Raw genomic sequence first — 22,330 nt, 5'->3', positions numbered from 1 at the left:
TCTCTGAGCACCTCCTGGAATGGGAATCCACTGACGAGGGACCTGAGCCGCTATCTTTGCACGGCCATTTATGTTACATCTCCTGGGGGCCAGAGGCCGGTGTAGTGTCTCCTTCCAAGTCCCCACAGACCCACCGTAAGGAGGAGCACCCAAGGAAACACTTGTAGAATAGTGAGTGAGTGAATGAATGAAAGTCACTGACATCCTCCATGAAGCCACGACCACAAGGCTCCCGGTGCGGGAAAATACTGTTCCTCAAAAGCACTGAAGTTTGTTTTTGTTGGTTTTGGTTTTGTTTGAGACTGAGTCTCGCTCTGTCGCCCAGGCTGGAGTGTATTGGTGCGATGGCTCACTGCAAGCTCCACCTCCCGGGTTTAAGCAATTCAACTGCCTCAGCCTCCTGAGTAGTTGGGATTATAGGTGCCTGCCACCACGCCTTAATTTTTGTATTTTTAGTAGAGACAGGGTTTCACCATGTTGGCCAGGTTAGTCTCGAACTCCTGGCCTCAAGTGATCCACCTGCCTCTGCCTCCCAAACTGCTGGGATTACAGTTGTGAGTAACCATGCCCGGTCCAAAGCACTGAGATTTGACTTCTTTCTAGGCCAAAGGTCATCTGGGCAGCAAGGTGGGAGCTCCCGGATCAGGACAGCGCAGGCACACCATGTCTCTGAGTGGTGGGGTGGGGACAGAGACTGGCAGGCCACCAACAGGGCAGCATCTGTTCCCAAGCAAAGTGACTCAGACCTCGCCTGTCCAACCAGTGGGGCTCTATAAGGCTGGCGCTCACCTCCAAGGTTCTCCCCCACCACACTGGGCGCCAACCTGCCCAGGGGCAGAAGGGAGGTTGGGCGTGGGGAGTGCCGGGTACAGTCAAAGTTTCCAGGACAGTTTGGAGTGGTGCCTCTTAATCTTGGCCGCACAGCACCTGGGAGCTTAAAAAAGACCCCCACGCCTGGGCGCCCCCACCGCTGACCCACCGGGGCTCCGTGCAGAGCGATGACTCACAGGGCACGTTTTCCAAAAGCTCCCGGGGTATCTTCCAGGTACAGCCAGGCTTGGGAATTGCTGGCTTATGCAACCCAGCAGAGAGGCGGGAAAGGCAGAGCGGAGATCGGGTGGGGCCGCTGCGGTGGGGAAAGAGATGAGCTCACACCTGGAGACGGTAAACAGTGCAAAAGCAAGAAGGAACTTGCAGAAGTAAGCGTTGGGCCTTTGCCCCAGCTGCAGCCACGTGAGAGGGAAGCCAGGGGAGGAACAAGGTGCAGGCATCCGCGGACTGGGCAGGGCCTCACTTCACTGGGCCCGGGCTGGGAAGGACTCACCTGCTTCTCCAGCAGGAAACGGAGGGCGATCCTGCGCAGCCTAGGCACTGCGGCCATGGTTCACATGCAAAAACCAAAAGCTGGACTCATTTTCAGAGAAACTGAGATAGAATATTCTACCGAGATTGTTTCTGGAACACATGATCACCGTACCTGTTGGGAATCTGTTCTTTATGAGTTTTGTTATTGTTGTTGTTGTTTTTATAAAAGGCGGACTCACTGTGGAGAGAGAAACAATGGCTTGAAATCTTAAAAGCTGGTCTTAGAGGTCTGAAGTCCACATCTTTGACTATCTGGCAGGGTGACATGCTTTCGACTCTCCCTATTTTTGGACCAAGAGGGGATGAGTTGGGGTTTTGTGATCATACGAGGACTATTTTCATGGTTCTTGGACAACAGAAAGAGAGAACAAGAGGAGTCCTCTCTCTGCAGTTGCGTTTCTGATTCTCCCCCTTGTTGCGGAGTACGACGCTGTGAAGATTTCCTTTAACCCCATCAGCACTACGGAAGCCATCTCCCCCATGCTGGAGATGAGGCCTCTCGGGCAAAGGAGCCTGCCAGGTTGTGCCATCGCAGTGCATGCGGAGGGTTTCATGCAGAATCCAACACACTAGAGGAGCCTGTCATCTAGTTTTAAGCATTGATGGGCTTTATTTCACTCTTCAGGGTTCTGAGGATGGAGCATAGGCCTTGTCCACTAGGAATGATGTAAGAGGTGCACTCTGAAAAGAATTGTACGAATAGGGAGAGATCACCTTCAGCCATTTGCTTGGAAAAGAGGTGCAGAGGACCCCCCTCTGCACCAGGCCCCACTGTGGAAAGCTTCCAAAAGCAGGAGGCATTTGATACGGAGCTTAACAGAAGGATTGGGTCACCAGGCCTACCAGCATGGATATAAATTAGGATTTAAAAGATCCAGGGGGCAATCCAATGAAGAAAATGTATTATTTCGTATATGAAATTTGAAACATCTGTTTGAATCAGAAGTAGAGTAAGTCAATCTACTGATGAATCAATCTACCGGTGAACCTCTTGGAAGATTTGGGGGAAGTTTTGCTTTACTTGAAATTAGTTTTGGTTTCCCCAATGCTGTCCCACCCAAGTCAGCTCCAGTAGCTCCATGAGCTCAGTTCTCCCCTGCTGAATGTCAGTTTCATGTGTGATTCATATTTGAGACACTTACCAAATACTGAAACCACTTGCAAAATATCCATTTGATTGAGCCAGTGAATAAATCAGTGAATTGAAAGAAGTCCTAAAGCAATAGATTTAAGTTGAAATTCTATTAGGGGAAAGAAACCTGCCAATCTATAAAATCCTGGACATTGAAGACGTGTCCAATGACTGAATCTTGAAATGAACCAGAAGCTCTCTTTCTCCAAAACCATTGACCCAAAATACTAAAAATGAAACAACAAAACAAAAACAGAGACCTTTAAACACTGTCAGGTTATGGTACAATGGTTGGGCGAACTGACTGCCACTAAAATAATTTACTAAAAGTAAACTGAACAAAACTAAAAATTTAAACTCGGTAAATAAAACCTCAAAGAAATAGTCAACAACTGTTAGAATAGCTCATCCAATATGAATTTCTGTGACCTTTATTAAGTATCCTTTTTAAAAAAACTTTTTAATAAATTGGGAGATACCAGCACATTTACCATTTGCAGAACTAAGCTTCTGGCAAGTCAGTTTTCAGAGAAGCGGCTTTCAAAGAACTGGGTTTTCCTAAGTGACCTGAAGCTGCGCCAGCTGCTCGCACACTTCCTGGGGTCTGTCTACTCTCCTCGGTGTTTTGAGCCGAGATGGGGCAGCCTTGTGGACCCAGACATGGAGCACAGCCTGCTCTCTGCCCTCGAGGGTCTTCAAGGCCATTCAGAGTCAACAATGAGGCCATGTCTGTGCATCTCTTGTAACTCACAGTCACCAGCTTCTGGAAGACATTCCACCATGTGGGTCCCGACCAACCCCACCACCAGACCCCCACCTCAAACCCAGTCCCTGGGCAGGGTCTGCCCAGGAAACACCCCTTGAAGGCAGCCCCCTGACCCCCTTCTGAGCCCTTGAATTCCACTCCAGGTCCTTCTCAGCACCTCACTCTAAGACCTGAAGTGAGCCACTTCCTCTCCAGTCCCTCCGGTTACCTTCTTCGTCTCTTGAGTCAGTAAATTCAGAGAAGTTTCTGCTGCTTTCTTATTGCTTTGTGGCCCCATCAAAGGCCTTCTTAAGAATGGGCTCCAACAATGAACTCACAGCTCACAGCACCCTGTGTCTGATATTCTGTCTGGCCCAGACAGTCTTCTGCTTCCCTAGGCTGTCTGGGTGGCTTCATTTCTCTCCTTCCTTAATGCTTCTCTCTGATTGCCCATTCCCCAGACCTCCAAATCAGCACAGAGCTTCCTGCCACACCTTCTTTGCAGGGGGCTCACCCCTGCCCCCCTGCCGGGTTTGGACTGCCAAGGCCACAGCCCTGGCGTGGGCACCCAGACTCCCTGATGCCAAGTGGGCCACAAGCGTGGAGCAGGCCTTGGCTCTGGGATTCCAGACTGTATTCCCACGACATGATGGATGTTCTGAGAGGGACAGAAATGCAGAACTCAGGCCCAGGATCCTGTCTCTCCTTCACCACTCTTCACTTAGACCCTCGTACCTGGGGCAGCGTGTGCGGCTAGGGACTCATGAGTCACATCTGCTGTGAGCACTAAACACCTGCTACATGGCAGGGGCTGCACTGGGCCACATGTGGACTCCATGGGCAAAGGCCACCTTGAGACACGCTCACAGCGGCACACTCCAGAAGCCTGGGCTCTGCAGGGGGCTCTGAGTGCTTTCTAGTACCTTCTGCAGGCAGTGTTCCCGGTGCTAACCTCACAGCACCTAGTAGCCCAGTTATTATTACTCATCTCATTTTCCAGGTAAGAAAACCAAGACTCAAGGCCGGGCGCGGTGGCTCAAGCCTGTAATCCCAGCACTTTGGGAGGCCGAGACGGGCGGATCACGAGGTCAGGAGATCGAGACTATCCTGGCTAACACGGTGAAACCCCGTCTCTACTAAAAAATATAAAAAACTAGCCGGGCGAGGTGGCGGGCGCCTGTAGTCCCAGCTACTCGGGAGGCTGAGGCAGGAGTATGGCATAAACCCGGGAGGCGGAGCTTGCAGTGAGCTGAGATCCGGCCACTGCACTCCAGCCTGGGCCACGGAGCAAGACTCCGTCTCAAAAAAAAAAAAAAAAAGAAAACCAAGACTCAGAGAAGTCAAGGTATTTGCTCAAGGCCACATGGACAGCAAGTGGCGGATCTGGGATTTAATTCCTTCTCCATCTCATTCTGAAGGCTCCAGGGGTGACACAACCATTGAATGGAATATGATCAGCCACTAAAAGCTGGCATGGGTCTCCTTTATTTTCACAAGGAAAGGTGTCCACAATATAGCATTAAATAGAGAGCGGTTACAGAGTCATCTGCATGATGCCATATCTGGGAAGGAAAAGTACATACAAATAGAAGTATGTGAGTGGATAGAAAAGGAAAAAAAAAGGCAGGGTATGTTCCAAAATATTTACACATGGTCTTTGCTTAGAAAATTATTTCCATTTTATCCTTCTGTCTATGCTTTTGTAGGGCAGCATTGGACTGACAATTCTGAAGTCCCTTCCTGATAACCAGCATGACCTTTTCCTTCCCAAGAACTACGTTTCTCTTGCTCCTCTGCCTCCCCACCTTACACAAGGCACAGTTGAGCCCAGACAGGGGCGGCAGCTGACCTAAAACCACCCAGCAGAGCATGCCCCAAGCTTCAGGCCTGGAGCCCGGGAGTCCTGACTCCACACTCACAGGGGCCTGGGGCCTGACCAGACCAGTGAGGCCCCGAGCCTTCACTCCCTGCGGAAATGTGCCCCAGTCTGTGCAGCAGCTGCCCCCAGGCCCTCCTTTAATACCAGTGCTAGGTAGAAAGGCTGATGGTGACCCAGGAGGAGGGTCTGGGCTTGGCCTGGCCGCTGCAGGAGACTCCAGGGTTCACCTTTCCCCTTTGCTCCCACCACCTGGACTCCCTGCTGCCTGAAGCACTCCCACTATGGCATCCCTCTAAGCAAGACCAGAGCTCATCATTCGTCAGCAGCTGTTCTGGTGGGCTCGACCAAGAAGTCAAGGACCCCCTGACAAGGAAGCTTCAGTGCAAGCCAGCGGCTCTCGGTGTGTGTGTGTGGAGTGGGTGTGAGTGTCTCTTTCTCAGTGCACATGCCTGACTCCCGTCCACTCCATACCCTCCTGACATGGCCTGGGGAGGGACTGGCAGAGAGACACTCCCCAGGCCTGACCTTGTCTCCCTGTGCCTGCCCAAACTGTGCACTGACATTGGTGCTGCCTCCATGCAGAGCCAGGAAGAATCAGACCCATGGCTGAGCCAGGGATCCCGCCCAAGAAGAGGGAGCAGTGGGGGTTGACTGATTTGCAGGATTAGCTCCATGGAGAGCTAGAGAAACGGATTCCAGGAAGCCAGGAAGGCAGGGAGAGCAGATACCCGAAGTGGGAGAGAGGGGCCTGGGCAGCCAGAGCCCAGGGCGGGGGTGTGGAATGTCGGCACGTCCCTGGAAGCTAAGCAGGAATGTGGTGGGAGATGTGCACCCATGGGTGCTTCCAAGAAGCACAACTAATTCCTGCTATCAGGCGGGATTCCCAGGAACAGCAGGTAAGCAGTCCCTACTCACCTTAGAAATGCCCCCTCTCGAACTTTCTCCCGGCTCCGTGACCTCCCACCTGCCCCCTCCTCTCATCTTCAGGCTTCTTGCCTTTGCTCAGACTCCAGGGGAGTCCAGGGAGACCAAGGGGGTGCCTCCTCCAGCAAACATTCACTGAGGAAGTGTGGCCCTGTTTATTCAACGTGTTCTGTGTGCAGCAGGCTACACCCTGGAGGTATAGGAATTAGGAACTGCCCTGCAGGCCCTAAAGGGCTCCAGGCTAGGTCTGAGGGAGAAAACTTGAGAAACTGCTGCTTACCTAGAGACAGGTAAATATTGTCAGTGAGGAATGTGCAAATGGCCCAGGGTTAGAGGAAGACCTTCCCTGCAGAAAAGGCCCCAGGGATTACACAGGATACCAGGCTGATCCTTCTTTAGTCCCCTGGGCCCTCCTTCAATACCAGGCTGATCCTTCTTTAGTCCCCTGGGCCTTCCTTCAATACCAGGCTGATCCTTCTTCAGTTCTCCGGGCCCTCCTTTAATACCAGACTGAAGAAGTTCAGTCTGGCATCCTGTGTAATTCCTGGGACTTTTCTGCAGGGAAGGTCGCCCTTTCCTCTACAACTCTCCTTCTTGCCCCATTAAAATATCCTGCAATAAAAGTCAATCAGGTGGCTCGCCCTGCCTGTAATCCCAGTACTTTAGGAGGTGGATCACCTGAGGTCAGGAGTTCAAGACCAGCCTGGACAACATGGAGAAACCCGGTCTTTACTAAAATGCAAAAATAAGCCAGCATGGTGCACGCCTGTAGTCCCAGCCACTTGGGAGGCTGAGGCAGGAGAATCGCTTGAACCGGGGAGGCCAAGGTTGAAGTGAGCCAAGATCGCACAGCTGCACTCCAGCCTTGGGTGACACAGCCAGACTCCATCTCAAAAAAAAAAAAAAAAGAAGAAGTCAATCAGACCAAGGCTTTTGGGGCCCTGACTCCCATTTCCCTCAAAGTGTATGGGTTTCTGGCCAGGTTTTTAGCCCCCAGGTACCATTCCCTCATCCCCATCTGGGTTGATCAGCTCAGCCCTGGTTCCCTCCACTGTCCCGGTTCTAACATTGCAAGTCCAGCATTCCAAGACCCTTACATCCCAGTCAGTCAGGATGGAGCCCACCCCATTGTCTGAGCTCTTAGCCCACAGAGGAGCTCCCCTATTCCTTCCAGAAAAAGGAACTGAAATGTGGTCCACACCGCAGCTCTCCAGGCCTGGTCTCCTGGCTACTCCCCCAGCAGCAAATCAACCTGAGCTGCGTTCTCTCACCTGCTCCCCTACACGTGGAGCTGATTCCTTTTCTAAGTGAGTGGATAGAGAGGGGAATGGAAGAGCCAGCAGATGCCTCCATAGCCTGCAGAGATGGCAACAGGACCGTGTTTCCCAGGGCTGTGCCTTCCTTCCTGGATCCCAGGAACTTCCATTCCAGTGCATTTTCTTCTCAAATTATGGACCTTGGTCCTCTGTTGCCATGAGAGCCCAGATCTAACCATCATGACAAATCTGGATATATATACTGACCCTGGAGTTGGTAACGCTACTGTGGAAAATGTCTTCTTTGGCTAGGTGTGGTGGCTCATGCCTGTAATTCCAACACTTTGGGAGGCCGAGTCGAGTGGATTACCTGAAGTCGGGAGTTCGAGACCAGCCTATCCAACATGCAAAACCCTGTCTCTACTAAAAATGCAAAAACAATTGCCAGGTGTGGTGGTGCACGCCTGTAATCCCAGCTACTCAAGAGGCTGAGGCAGGAGAATCGCTTGAACCTGGGAGGTGGAGGTTGCAATGAGCCGAGATCACACCATGGCACGCCAGCCTGGGTGACAGAGTCAGATCTCATCTCGAAAAAACAAAAAGAAAGAAAGAAAAAAAATGCCTTGTTTTTTTCTTTTTGGTTTTGGTTTTTCTTCAGCCCTTCCAGATTCTGTCCCAACCCCCAACTATAGAAATGGAGACAGGTGCCTTGTTGGTTCCATGGAGAACTCAAGCCCTTTCCTCCCGAATCAGTCAACAGACTGTCGAGTGGGGACCAGTGGGGCGGTGCCTTCCCACAGGGGAAAATCCAGCAAAGCCTCGGGCTATGGCTCTCTGGAGGCGTGGCCTCATGCGGCTATGGCTCTCTGGAGGCGTGGCCTCGTGCGGCTATGGGTCTCTGGAGGCGTGGCCTCGTGCGGCTATGGGTCTCTGGAGGCGTGGCCTCGTGCGGCTGTGGCTCTCTGGAGGCGAGGCCTCATGCCGGAGGGCCGCATTTCCCGTGTGTTCGTCTGTGGTTTCTAACCTTCCATGATGCACCCATATTATTTTTAGTATGAAACATTTCAGACACATAAAAATATAGAGACTAACAGAGAACACCCACTTAACCATCAACATCATCAGCTAAAGAAATGAAACCTTCAGAACCAGCTGAGGCCCCGCTCGTGCCTTCCCCAAACCCCTCCCACCTGCTCCAGAGCAAGTGTCAGTCCTGAATTAGAAGTTTATTTTCCCCATGTATGAGCTGCATATGTCTCCAAATTCAGGTATTTTTTTTAAAGAGAAGAAAATCGATTTTGCCTTCTATAGATTCAAGCTGTTGTTCTCAGACTTTGGGACCCTCCCGGATCAGGAGCATTTCCAAAGAAATTTGTGTAATGGTGAAACTCTCCATTTTGCAGAGTAAGAACACAAAGGAAAAGAAACACCCAAAAAAAGAAAAAAAGAAAAAGAAAAGAAAAAAAGAAAGAAAAGAAAATCGCCTGTGATTCCAGTAGCTTCCTAAGAGAAAGAACTTCAGTGGTGAAAATGCAGAAAGAGCACATCCTCAGAATTTAAAAAGTGAATGCAAAGCCTATATTTTTCTTTTGCTATTTTATTTTATTTTTCTACACAGACCCTGGAAAATCTCTTCCTGACCAGCTCCACACTGAGGAATCACCACTTCAGAAATGAGACCTCTGTGACCCGCGTCCCTAAGAGGATGGGGCTTTCCTGGGGGACCCCCGTGCGGAGCCAGGATGGGCTGGACTTTACCGAGGGCCTCCTGCTCAGTCAGGTGACTGGGCAGGTCTGAGGCTGCCTCTGCTCTGTTCTCTTCTCACCTCCTCATCTTCTCTCTTTGACCCCCTCTGCAGCCCTTCCTGTTCAGAGCCCTGAGGGAGGAGACTGGGCTGTCCACTTCTCCCCTCCCCAGCCCCAGGTGGGCCCTGCCCACAGCCCAGGCAGAGGAGGGAAGGTCTGGCCTCAGCCCTGAGGCTGGAAGGGCCTGGAGGGCACTGGCCAGGCTCTGAGCACTGGACTAGAAGGAACAGGTCGCAATGAGTGACCGCAAGAGATCATGGTGACTCCTGAAAACGCCCAGGCCCCGCCTCAGTGCCCCGGGCCACCCCTGGCTCCCCAGGCTTTGCGCTGAAGCCAGGATAACATGGACAGGCCCACCACGCTCCTCCATAGGTGTGCGCCCCCCACAGGTGTGCCCAGGAGCGTGGCAGGCGGGAAAGTGACGAATCCTGACTCCAAGGCCAGGGCTGCCACCTCCCCGAAACCCAATTTCACCCGATGCCACCGTAAGTTGGCCTTGGCTGCTCCTGTACCCACCTGGGGCTTCAGTTTCCACATCTGCCAAGCGAGGCACGTGGGCCCAACCATCTGAGACCCAGGACAAAGGGAGCCCTGGGAATGCAGCGCTGTGATGAGTAAGCCTGGGTCTTACTTCTAGACCTCAAAGCACCAACACAACCCAAGTCCACCTGGGGCTGTGAGGCTGTTGTCAGGGGTGGAGGGCCCTGCCTGCTCAGCCCCCTCCTTCTCCCCCTTGCTCTGCCCTTTCCCCACCTCTCCCAACCCTAACCCACACAGATGCACACACACACACACACACACATGAACCTGAACCCACACCTGGTCTACCTGAACATAGACTCATGGACACAGACACACACACAGATGCACACACAGACACATAGACTCATGGACACAGACACAAAAGGAACTACCTGAACACACACCTGGATTACATACAGACACCCACACAGACTCCAGGACACTGAACCAGACTCATGGACCACCTGAACCTGGTCTCACAGTTACAGACTCACAGACACACCTGAACCTGGTGACCTAAAAGACCTGCGATGGACCACCTGAGACACAGACAAGCAGACCCTGAATGAGAAACCACCTGAACCATGAGGAGACAGAGCCCTGAACTACCCCACCCTGGATACAACATGAACCCACATGAACCTGAGACACATACACACACACACACACCTGGTCTGCCCATGAGACCACATAGACCTGAGACACACACACACACCTGGATACACAAAACCACACCTGGACACACTGGACATAGCCACAGAGACACACTCAGACACACACACAGACACACACAGATACACATGCAGATGCACACAAGCACACACAGACACACAAACATACAAAGACACAGATGCACACATACAGAGACACACATACAGACACACAAACATGCACACACAGATGCACACACAGACATACACGTATTTTATTTGCAGCCCAAGAGAGGCAGGCTGCGTGCAGAGGCTGGCAGCTGGGCTCCCTCTGTCCGTGTGAGGCGCGGGCTCCTGTTTGTGCAGGACACGTGCCCAGGTCCTCACCAGCAGCTGAGGCAGAGCCGGGAGCCAGAGACACCGCCCAGCACCATCCTCACACATCCTCTGCCCACCTGCCCTCTACTTTGCCTCAGGGGAGGCAGGAGGTGCCCCTGGGGCCTGCTCCAGGCAGTTTTCACACCGCAGGTGAGAGGGGTGGGCTGGGAGGAACCCTGGAAGCAGGTGGGGGCCCCTGGAGGCCGCCGGCCCACAAACACCAGGCACACATGGGACTCGGCAGTCCTTTATTTAGATCAATGCGGGGCTGAGGGACCCTCAGGGCAGGCCCGAGCTGGGGAACCCCATTCCACTGCAGGGCAAAGGGGGACCAGGCCCAAGGAGACCACCTTCTGCCCAAGGTCTGGAGGCAGAGAGGGGCTCACAGGCGGCCGAGGGCGCCGCATCCAGGCCCTGGAGCGCAAAGCCTTCCTCCCGGGGGGAGGTAGTTTCCCATCCACCGACCAGGTTTCCCTGGAGAGTCCCAGCACAAAAGCAGCAGCGGGCGGCGGCCCTGAAGGCTCAGAGCGCAGCTGGGGGGACACAGGCGGGGAGCCTCACTTCTGGGTGAGCATCCTCGCGAACTCCTCGTAGTTCACCCGCCCGTCCTGGTCCACGTCGGCCTCGCGGATCATGGCATCCAGCTCCTCCTGCGGCAGCGGCTGCCCCAGCCCCGCCATGGCCTGCTTGAGCTCGTCCACGGTGATGTGGCCATCGCCGTCCTGGTCGAAGGCGCGGAAGGCGACCTGCAGGTCCTCCCGGCCGGCCCTGGTCTTCTTCACCGCCGCCATGAACTCCTCGAAGCTGATTTCGCCGTCGCCGTCGCTATCAACCTGGGAGATGAGATTCTGTAGCTGGGCCTCCGACAAATTCTTGCCCATGGCCTTCAGCGCCGCGCCCAGCTCCTGGGCATTGATGGTGCCGCTTCCATTCGTGTCAACCGCGGAGAAGGCGCTTTTGTACTCGGCCTCCTCCTCAGGAGTCAGCTCACCGGCCATGCCTGCGTCCCCTGCACCTGGCGGGGCCTCCGAGTTGCTGCCCACCGGCCCTCAACCTGCTGCTCTCAGAGCTCCTGGTCCAGAGCGCAGGCAGCCACAGGGATCCAGGCAGCGTCTGTCCCAGGCAGCTCTGACTTGGCATGGGAACCCCCTCCTTTTCTGCAATCGGAACAAAGGGAGGAGGAAGGCTCCCCACCCTCCAAATGCCCTGGGGTGAGAGCCTCCTCCCAGGGAGGGACAGATCCACTGCAGACAGGAAATGCAGGAATGGGAGTGGGAGGGCTGTCGGGCTCCAGGTGGGAACTGCCATGGGGTTGGGGTATGGGGGTATGGGATGGCTAGCCTGCCAACCCCTCCTGGCCTTGATAGCAACCACCTCCCTCCAGGAACATTCTGCCCAGGGGATAGTTTCCCCTGCAGCTGATTCTCGGAGATCCTGACCAAGCCAAGCGGTTCAAGACAGCTTCTCCAACTTCACAAAGACAGAGACTGGAAAGGGAGGTGGCTTGAAGAGGCTCCCTCAGGGGCACAGCGGGCCCCAGTGGTTGCTGTTTCCGTACCCCTCTCTCCAGCGCTACTGCCTAGCTCTTGCCCTGAGGCTGGGGCTTGTGGAAGGGAAGTGGGTGGTAGCGTTGATTCTGCCAGGGCACAACTGCGGGCATCATGAGATTCCCAGTCCAGGGTCTAGAGACAGAGGATGGGGCTCACTGCCTTTAACTTGGAGGAAGCAAGGGACCAGGGCTGCCTTCAGAGCCATAGCCGTTGCTGAGATGTTGTTTATCAAGTGAACATGTGATGTGCAGTTTCAGAGGCCAGGGAAAGACTTTTTGTCTCCCCAGAATACTCCCTTCTAGCTCAGGGATTCCTACAATTCAGTTCCATCCCCAAGTCCAAGGTTCCCTGTGCAGACACCCTGGGAGCTGAGTGGCAGGCGTTCCATCCACAGGGTGTCAAACAGCTACAGTTGGAGTTTTGCTGCAGCGAGACACGGGAGGTCTCAGTGCCCAGCATACCCTAAAGGTGCAGGCAGAGGGGCAGGAGGATGCAGAACAGGTGGCTGCCATCAAACTTGGCCTTCCTTGTGGTTTTACTAAGCATCAGCCCTAAGCACAAAAACCCATCTGGGAACCTACTGGGGCCCTCGGTCTGCTCTGTTCTCTGGAAGGAAACCCCCAGGGCCACTTGCCTTGAGAAACTTTTAGAGCAACAGCTAAGCTTTTGGGGGACCATCCCCAAGTCCTTCCACTGATGTGACCTACAGTTGTGAGGGGACATTTGCCTTGGAGTCCCCAAGATGCCTTTTTCAAGCAAGTCTCCTCTAATCTCCACAGATTCTCATTCTTCTCCCCAACCCCTGCCCGTACCTAAGGAACAAACTCCTTTATTCCCCTGAGAAAGTTTATACATTCCACCTCCCTCCTGTTCAACCCATGAAATAGACCAAGTACCCTCTCATTCCCTAAAGTAGAGCCAGACAAACACCTCCCAGCCCCTTGGTGCTGCACACATTCCCCAAGGGAAGCCGGAGGCTGGGGTGCCCAACCACTCACTCCATGACCCACAGCTCGGTCCTCCAGGGCCACGCAAGGGGCAAACCAGGCAGAGCAGTGAGAGGAGGGAAGATGCCCCAGCCAGCCCTGGTGTGGCAGCTGCTCCCTGAGCTGTGCGCAAGGGGCCAGAGGGAGGTGTGAAGTGCTGGGAAGAACTGCAGCAGAGAGAGAGGCTGAGGTTTGCGGAGAGGGAGCTCCGGGAACCAGGTGAAAAAGGGAAGGTCACAGTCAGCAGGGAGAGGCAAGCAAGGGGGTCACCCCACTGGAGTTCAGGGGCACCCAGCATAGAGAAAGAGATGCAGAGAGGAGTGTCCCAGTTGTCTAACTCATTTTGTAAAGCTATCTTGAAGATTTTCTAGCTCACCTCAGTGGTGGAATAATACAGAGGCCTCAATAAATAATGAGCAACAAATTTCTCAATGAAATTGATAACCGGTTTGGGATGGAGAACATGGGTCCAGCCAGGAGAACAGAGAAGCATCCTGCCTGGTGAGGGGCCCAGGGAGGGCGGGACTCTTAATAGCTGGATTCAGCCCAGCTCCTTGTTTTATTTCCTTAAAGAATACCTGAAGATTTAAATCTATATTTGAAATTTCCTTTCCTTCTCATCTTGTTGTTGGGACCTGTGATTAAAATCCAAATATTTAATAATTATTTCATGTCATTTTCCACGGGTATTAAATACTACTTTGCAAACAGTATTAGGAGCCTTGAGCTCCCGGTTCCAGTTTTGTCAGTGATGTGGAAATGTGTGTCTCAATATCTGCATCTGTAAACTAGGATGATGCACCAACCGTATCTGATTGGAGCACGTAGGATCAGAGTATTAAGTACAGAGCCAGCGGCAGGTGTTATCATTCTGTGATAAACCTCATGGTCAATAACAAGCTGGTTCATGTTTGATGTCAACCAACACTGGGGAAAAACATCCACTTGAAGGGGAATCTCACGATTTTGTGATTAGACCTCTTTTGATTGAACTGAAAAATTAAATGCATCTGCCTCGAGGTTTAGTTAAGTCCAACATGCCAAGGCTCAGAGCATTAGCTGACTTTCCAGTGTCAGCTCCAAACAGAGGCAGTTCCATGCAGAGCAGAAGCACCTGTTCAGAAAAAGCCTCAGGCTGTCTCATCACGAGACGAGACGATGGTCACTCTTCTCGTGATGTGCATTTTCTGGATGGGGAGAGGCAGTGTCCCATAGGGAAAGTCCCCGGCTTCCCACTGGGTGTTTCCCCATCCGGGGTCTCTTCCTCCCTAACACATTCTCTTTTCAGGGCATGTACAAGCACTGAGATCGTTTTTTTTCATCCTCTCCTCAGCCTCCCGCCACAGTATGCGAGCCATCAGCTGCCTTGGCTCAGACTCCGTGGGTGAAGTTTCCACTCCCCTCCTCTGGGGTCAGCACCAGGGACACCAAGGACAGCCATGGACGAGTGACCCGTACCACAGATGGCCTGGCACAGCTCAAATGGGGGCTCCCAAAGAGGGACGAGATGGCATTTGTTGTCAAACCTAGGCAAGCTTGGTCAAGCCCCTCTGCCCTGGCTGGTTTAGCACAGCAGCTGGGTGCAGAGCCTGGCTTTGAGGAGGGAGAAATGCCTTCTTTCTAGCTAAGGTGCATTCCCAGGTGATGCCTTCTGTGTGTATCCCTGTGTGATGCAGGGGCCACGGGCATCATCCGTCCTCCACCCCATGAGGCGCCTGGAGCTGGGGTGCCCAGCCACTGGCTCCGCGTCTCACAGCTGAGCTCCCCCGACCCAGGGGCCATGTGAGAAGCAAACCTAGCAGAGCAGTGAGAGGAAGGAAGATGCCCCAGCCAGCCCTAATGTAGTGGCTGCCCCTGGAGCTGTGTGTGAGGGGCCTCAGGGAGGTGCAGAAGGCTGGGAAGAACTGCAGCAGAGGAACAGGCTGAGGTTTGCAGAGAAGGAGCCGGGGACCAGGTGAGAAAGACAAGGTCATGATCAGCACAGAAGAGGGAAGTGAGGGGGTCTGTGCCTTTGTGATTGAGTGCTGGAGGTGGGCTCTCCTCCCCTCTCCCACGCCTCTCAGCTGAGCCCCTCGTGGAGACGCCAACTCTCCCTGCCACCTTGGAGGAGAAAGGAAGTCTCCTTCGTTAAGGAGGACTGAAGACATCTGCAACTTGCCGTAGGAAGGATGAAAACCTCTCCAAGGTGGCTGGACAAGTCCCCAGAGGCAGGAAGGAGAGAGTTATCATCAGTCATGGGACTGCCTTGTGCATTCGCTGTGTGCACATGTGTTTTTGTGTGTGTATGTATATGTGTATTTGTGTGTGCATGTGTGTGTAGGTGTGGGTTTGTGTGTACATGTGAGCACAAGTTTGCATGTGTGTGCAAGTGTGCATGCGTGTGTGTGTGTGTTGGGAGCAGATATGCAGGGTGTAGAGTGGCTGTCCTTCTGTTCAGACGAGGCCAACTCTAACTTTCACACCAGACTGACCCCAGGAAAAAAACACACTCTGGCACTTCCACTACACTTTGGCTCCTCAGAGTGGAGAAACCAGTCAAACAGGCCTTGGAACCTCAGCCGGCGCAGAAACTCCTCACACTCCTGTGTTTGCAGAAACTGATCTCACCTGGCACCTGTACTGTCTCCACGGTGTTGGCACGTTGGCACGGCCCTGACCTTCTCTGGGGACAGGGCAGCCCCAGGGAAATGAGAAGGGCCTGTGTGGAGGGTGTGATCTGTGGAAGAGAACACCGGGGACCCAGCTTCACAAAGCTCATCTCCCTTGCGATTATCCTCAGCAATGAGAAATAGAAATGGTGAGCGATTGTGCTGGCCTCACAGGCAGTCGGCTCCGAGCCCCCTTTCCTGGGTACTCCTAGACACCACACACCTCCCCTGCACACAGCATACCTCCCCTACACACCACATACCTCCCCTACACACCACGCACCTCCCCTACACATCACGCACCTCCCCTACACACCACGCACCTCCCCTACACACCGCACATCTTCCCAACAGCGTGTGGTCAGATCACTGGGGGTTAGCTCCTGGCTTCTGCACTTTGCTACCTGTGTGGCCTGGGTGAGCTGCTTCACCCCCAAACACTGCATGCCTCTCTGGTGAAGAAGATGGTACTAGCACCTGCCTTATAGGAGCCTTGAGAGGGTGAAAGCCCTGCAGGAAAGCCTCCTCCCAGCACCCCTCGAGAGCAGGCACTCAGTAGGCAGAAGCCGCCACAGAGCTCCTGCACCCCCGGCCTGCACCAGCTCTCTGCTGGGTGCCATGCCAGGCTGCTTCCTGGCCAAAGCAGAGGTATCCTCACTGCAGACCCGGGGGGCAATTCTAAGTTCTCAGGGCTTCAGCTGAGTGGAGAAACACCTGATTTCACTGATGCCATGGACAGTATCGACCTTGCTGTCCACTGCACTCTGGGGCCCCCCACATGGTCCACGTGTGTGGAACACGCTTGACAGAGGCTCATAATTCCACAGGAAATCATCACAGGGTGAGGACTCGGAAGGTGGAGAGCTTGTTCCAATCTAGATTCCTGTCCAATCAACGGTGTGATTCTTGGGCTACAACAACCTGAAGTCACGCCAGGGGGTTCCCTGGGCACAGGGCAGAGCCCCCCCCCCCACTCCCTCTCCTGGAGAGGATGCTTATGCGTTCTCAGGTGAGGAGAGGCTCTGGGGCTGGCGTGGGTTGCTATTTATCCAATGCCCGCAATCTGTCGAGACTTGCTGGGCTAGTTGGCAAGGGCAGTCCTCCCCCAGACTCTTACCCATCAATGACACACCTGAGAACCTGGCAGGACACACCTGGCTCTGTGTCCCAGACCCGGAGCCTGTTCATCTGTCCCCATCCCCTTGCCCTGATTATCCAACACCTCCTGGATAAGTGTCTTGAGAGAGGTACTTATCCGAGAACTGAAACATTTCAACTCGGACCGTATTGGATGGAAATATAAGGTGGATTACATGTTTTATTCCCCATCATTTTAAACAAATTAGATGGAGTATAATCCCAGTGGTTTAAAATGATGCACGGGGCCCTCCATTCACTGCACAGAGGTTTGCGTGGCGTCTGCCATGCGTGACACGCTCCTGGTTCGCGGCAATTTCCCAGGTGATCCTTCCCACCTGCTGTCGTGGGGTAAGTGGTCCCTCTCCCTCTCCCGTGGGTCTTCTCAGCGCGTCCTGAGCTCCTCTTCATTTCACAGCTACTATTGGCAGAACTTAAGGCATAACTCGGTTGTCAGGAAAACATATCAGCAGCTTTCGTCTAAAATCAGTAATAAAGCAATGGTTCTGAGGGTGGTGCTCAGGACTGCCAGTGTATTTCCGGATTCAGGACCATATTCTGAAGCGTGAAGATTGCCATGAGCCTGAACGCTGGACAAGATCAGGGATTATCATGATCCTGTTCATTGCTATAACACACATATATACAAAAACCCATTGGGGAAGTTTAGACCTAAACAACTAAATGCAAGTAGATGGATGTGCAAAGTGAGAGGCGAGAGAGAAGTATATTTGAATAATCCTGGAAACCCAGAAGTTCTCAAAGAAAAGGTAGATGTATTTGACTACCTATAAAAAAGGTTAAAACTTTTGTGTGAGCAGCAAAAAAAGATTATATCTAGATAAAGCAAAATGATGGATCTTGGGGGAAATGATAAATATAGAAATGATTTTATATATAAAGAGCTCTAAAATTGTTAAAACTACAACAATAACAATTCAATAGAAAAATAAGCCAAGGATATAAAGAGCCAGTTCACAGGACAGCAAATTCAAATGACCAAGAAACAGTAAAAGATGCTAAAATTTGGCAGTAGAGGAGGAAGTGCAAATTAAAATAATAATGAGGCATCATTTCATGCCCAATCTAGCTGGCAAAAACTGAATTAATTAAAATACCTACTTCTAGAGAAGATGTGAAGAAATTGTTATCATTCCACATTGCTGGTGAAAAGGTCAAATGTGACAGCTTTATTCTAAGCAATCTGGCAATGTGTCATGTGTTACAAAGAGTAACAGGATTATACATGTATAAACAAAAATCTAGGATATTAATGTGGGTTACAGAGACACCAATATGCAGAAAAGGGCATGAAAAGATGAAAAAGGCTGAATGATATGGCCATTGTATGTGTGTGTGTGTGTGTGTGTGTGTGTGTGTATACAAGAAACTGGATAAAACATTTTTAAAGGACCTTTGTTTTGTTAAGTATTTCCTATTTATTTTTATTTTTATTTTTCCTTTTTTTTTTTTTTTTTTTTTTTGATACAGTGTCTTGCTCTGTCACCCCAGCTGGAGTGCAGTGGCACAATCTTGGCTCACTGCAACCTGTGCCTCCCGGGCTCAAGCAATCCTCCCACCTCAGGCTCCCGTGTAGGGCCCATCCCAGGGAGAGCTGGAGACAAGGAGGCCCTCGGCTTAGGAGCTCTGGTTGCATCCACTGTAGAGGAGGTCAGGAATCCCTACCTCTTCCTGCTATGGGGCTGCTGCAAGAAGCGAATGGGAAAGTGCCTGTAGCCTGCAAGGCACCCTACAAAGGCAAGGGACCAGTCTTCCCTCCCATTGTGAGTTCTACCCTCTTGAGACCCCACGTCCCACCAGCAGCTGCGGGTGCCTGGCCAGTGGCCCATCCAGTAAGTGGGTGGCCGCTCAGAGGCTTTTGGGAAGCAACGCCTCTGTGCCGTGGCTCTTCATACCCGGACGGTGCTGAGCAAGGAGACGACGGCCCTGGGGTCCAAGAGGGGCCAGGAAAGCAAGAGAGATGTGAGTTTGTGGTCAGAGAGGAAAGGAGGCGGGCGCCATGCAGGACCATAGGGCCGTCTGTGGAGGACAGGGCTGGCCAGACGGTGTCCTCTCCCCCTGGCACTTGCTCTACTCTGCGCTTGCCGTTGGACACATGGGGCTGGCAGAGACAGGAAGGGCACTGGCTTTGACTCAGCAGAGCAGTGAGCCTGGGAGAGCCGCCTCCTCCCTCTGGCCTGACAGCAGCCCAGTGCCTACGCTCCACTCCTACTGACCTCACAGGCTCGGTCCCCTCGACAGGAGGGTCCTCGGCGTAGTTCCAGGGGACGGTTGGCCGCTGCCCGCTCTTAGGAGCTCTTTCCAAGGGAAACCTGTCCTGTGGGAGCCAGCCCGTCTGCAGGGATTGATGTGCATCCCCTCCAGGCCAGAGCAGGTCCCGGCACCAAGCTCAGCTGCAGGGTGCCCTGGGTGGGGCTGTGTCCTGGGAGGAGAGCAGGGCTGCCCCAGAGAAGGAAGAGGGAGAAAAGGACAGGAGTGACCTGCCCATACAGGCTCCGTGGAGGGGAGCCCAGAGACAGGAACCTGGGCTACCAGCAAGTCTGACCCCGTGTCTATAGTGGAAATGAATTTGGGTCCCACAGGAGGCCACTGGTGGAGGTGAAGCCTGCAATGGCCAGGGGCACTGAGGGCAGGAAGATCCCCTCCCCAAACCACCCTTCTGCTCTCCCACCCAGCCTCCCTCTCCAGGCCTCCCCACACTGCACCCTGTCCTCCCAGGACCCCCTTACCACACCCGTCTCAAGCCATCCAGATGCAAGCAGCCCCCTAAAGCAGCTCTGCCCTCCCGCGGGCCACGACTGCCCTCCTGCACCCACAGCACTTTGCCCCGACCTCCCGGGGGGATGCCTGTGTACCTGTTGCCTCCCCCACCTACTGGGCTGAGGTCCAGCCGCAATGCAGGGGTGCTCTCCCTGCCACCCTTGAACTGGTCGGGGCTGGTCACAGGCAACACTTTGAGGAGTCAGGCACTCTGACTGAGTAACCTCACGGGGCCCCTGGTGGAGCCGCCCTTCACCCGAGGCCCAGCCTCGCAGGGTCCAGTGCACGTGGACTGGTTGGCAGATGCTGGCTCTGGGCTCAGAAGCAGGGAAAGGGCAGCGGGGCAAACCAGGGCTTCCAGGCAGGAGACCCAGTCCCGCTCCTCCTCTCGGCTCAGTGTCTGCATTTGCCCAGAGCTCAGTGTCAGTGGCCTGTGGAAACCTTTGACCCTTTCTTTGGTCCTGGGATTTTCTGAGTGTGCAGTGAGTGGCTTGAGGAGAAGAAATATGCTTCCAGGTAAACATGCCCTCGGCTGGCGTGGACACGCCCACCAGCCATTCACAAGCCTTTCCTCCTGTGCCTGCAGCCAGGACCAGGGCAGCCTCAGGGTGAACCCCCATTTCAGAGCCAGGGAAGCCAGGGAATGAAAAGAAGGAGCTGCCCCTCATAAGGGAGGCTGAAATCAAAATACATGCCCGAGACTCATGTGGTGTTCGTCCCACACCGGCTGCCATGGGTCCAGGCGCTTCCTCAGGCGCATCTGGCTCCTGATCCCAACTAGGGGTTGACGGCTCCTTGGGCGCCTCTTTCCCGCCCACTCCGACCATTACCCAGGGTCCACCCCACTGGACTTGGACATCTTTAAAACCCCACTTCCGAGGACTCTACGCCTTCTCCACAAATATGTTTTCAGGTCTCTTCTTGGATCCCCCGGCTCTTGGGTGGAGGTTTAATTGTAAAAGATACACACATATTTGCTGTTCTTTTCCAGCACTAAATCTTCCCCAGCTGCTATATCCCACTTTCTTATCAACCCAGGTGTCCTCCGCCACTCACCCCCAACACCAGTTTTACTCTTTCTATTCTTTTCTAGGACAGGCTGTGCTCCCACACCCCCTTCTCCTCAACCGGGTGACATTTAAGAAGCGCTGGCATTTCTGCTGGCCCAGAGGCTGGGACGTCCTGGGTCTCCTCCTCCCTCCTCCCTTGGGATAAGATGCCCACAGCCCTTTCTGCACCACTGTAGCTTGCCTTCCCTCTCCTTCCCACAGTCTGGTTCAGTCAACCACGGCTTTCCTAGCACCGGGGCTGTTTCTCCTTCCTGCTTCCTTCTCTCAGGAAGTTGCTTCTTCCCTGTTCTGGAGCTTCAAATTGGCTTTTGCCGGTTCATGAGAAGTCACTGGTTCATAACGAGTTCATGAGGGCGGGACATTGATATGATGTCCTCCAGTTCCCCAGACACAGAACAACTCTGTGCTGTGTGTACCCCAGCCCTGGAGTTCGTGCCACCCTCTGCGGTGGGGTTTCCGAGAATCCCCTCCACCAGGGCTTAGTAAAGTCAGCTGCCACCAGCTTTATCCTTTACTTCAACATCCATTGCAGCCTGGCCACACCTCGGTGCCCAAACTGGGCAGAACCACATCGAAGCCACCGCTGCCCCGGTTTCCTGAGGAGGACAGGCAATGTGCACCTGCCCTTTCTATGTGCCAGGCGCTGTGCTAAGGGCTTTGATGCATGACCTCATTCTTCCTCTCATTTTATTGTTATTAAAATAAGAGTAAGCAGATGAAGCAATTGAGGCTTAGTGAGGTCCCAAAACCAGTTCATCAAAGAGGTAGAAATGCAAATCTAGGTTTGCCTGATGCCAGAACCCAGGCTCTTATCCAGGGCACCATAGCGTCTGCTCATTATCTGATGGCTTCATCTTTCCTTCATAAGTCATCGAAGACAAAACTCAGCTCCAGCAGCCCCTGGCTCGACGGCAAGGCTTTCTAGCGCAGAAGCCCAGCCCAAGGCCCCAGCGTTGTCCCACACCCCCAAGTGGAGAAGCACATTCACAGTTTCACCAGGACTAGCACGGGCAGGGGCCTGCGGAGGTGGCAGGGAGTGGGAGAAAGAGCACTGGCCGTGCCAGAAAGAGGTGGCAATTCAGGCCTGGCTCTGCCTCCCACCAATTATGTCCTTTGGAAACACACTTAACCGCATGAGTCAGTTTTAAATTTTTATTTTATTTTATTTTATTTGAGATGGAGTCAGACTGGAGTGCAGTGGCACGATCTCGGTTCACTGCAACCTCTCAGGTTCAAGCGATGCTCCTGCCTCAGCTTCCCGAGTGGCTGGGATTACAGGCACATGCCACCACACCCTGCTAATTTTTGTATTTTTAATAGAGACAGGGTTTTATCATGTTGGTCAGGCTGGTCTCAAACTCCTGACCTCAAGTGATCTGCCCGCCTCAGCCTCCCAAAGTGTTGGAATTACATGCGTGAGCCACCACGCCCGGCAGTTTTAAAATTCTAATGCGGTCATCTGGTTACTGTACATTTCTATGAAATACACTTGTATGAAATC

The 22,330-nt window shown here is 53.2% G+C and overlaps 2 protein-coding genes across 4 annotated transcripts; both read right to left on the bottom strand.

The window, feature by feature from the left end:
- Window positions 1-10,888: 10,888 nt before the first annotated feature.
- Window positions 10,889-12,917, bottom strand: CALML5 (calmodulin like 5). The gene has a single exon (XM_021943010.2). It carries the CDS (start codon window positions 11,653-11,655, stop codon window positions 11,215-11,217), a length of 441 nt encoding a protein of 146 aa, XP_021798702.1. The 5' UTR covers window positions 11,656-12,917; the 3' UTR covers window positions 10,889-11,214.
- A 3,220-nt stretch (window positions 12,918-16,137) lies between these two features.
- On the bottom strand, window positions 16,138-21,951 carry LOC103887267. 3 transcript variants are annotated; one of them, XR_004177114.1, is made up of 3 exons: window positions 19,734-21,951; window positions 19,216-19,438; window positions 16,138-17,458 (listed from the first exon to the last, which is right to left on the bottom strand). XR_004177114.1 is itself a non-coding variant. In XM_031652545.1 (3 exons), the coding sequence occupies exons 1-2, from the start codon at window positions 20,584-20,586 to the stop codon at window positions 19,217-19,219; spliced, it is 1,080 nt and encodes a 359-aa protein (XP_031508405.1). In that variant the 5' UTR covers window positions 20,587-21,951; the 3' UTR covers window positions 16,138-17,568; window position 19,216. The 3 variants fall into 3 exon arrangements, 2 of the variants coding, with proteins under 2 accessions (XP_031508405.1, XP_021798704.2); XM_031652545.1 differs by having other exon boundaries at window positions 16,138-17,568; window positions 19,729-21,951; XM_021943012.2 differs by having other exon boundaries at window positions 19,729-21,943.
- Window positions 21,952-22,330: the final 379 nt, after the last annotated feature.

This window comes from Papio anubis, chromosome 11, assembly GCF_008728515.1.
Source record: "Papio anubis isolate 15944 chromosome 11, Panubis1.0, whole genome shotgun sequence".
Classification (NCBI taxonomy): Eukaryota; Metazoa; Chordata; class Mammalia; order Primates; family Cercopithecidae; genus Papio; species Papio anubis.
This window is presented reverse-complemented; position numbering and strand designations above follow the sequence as displayed.

Coding starts and splice junctions, on each gene's coding strand:
- CALML5 (XM_021943010.2), bottom strand. CDS start 11,655: ATGGCCGGTGAGCTGACTCCTGAGGAGGAGGCCGAGTACAAAAGCGCC.
- LOC103887267 (XM_031652545.1), bottom strand. CDS start 20,586: ATGGTCGGAGTGGGCGGGAAAGAGGCGCCCAAGGAGCCGTCAACCCCT. Junction 19,439..19,728: donor GATGGCTTGAGACGGGTGTG/GTAAGGGGGTCC, acceptor TCTCTGGGGCAG/CCCTGCTCTCCTCCCAGGAC.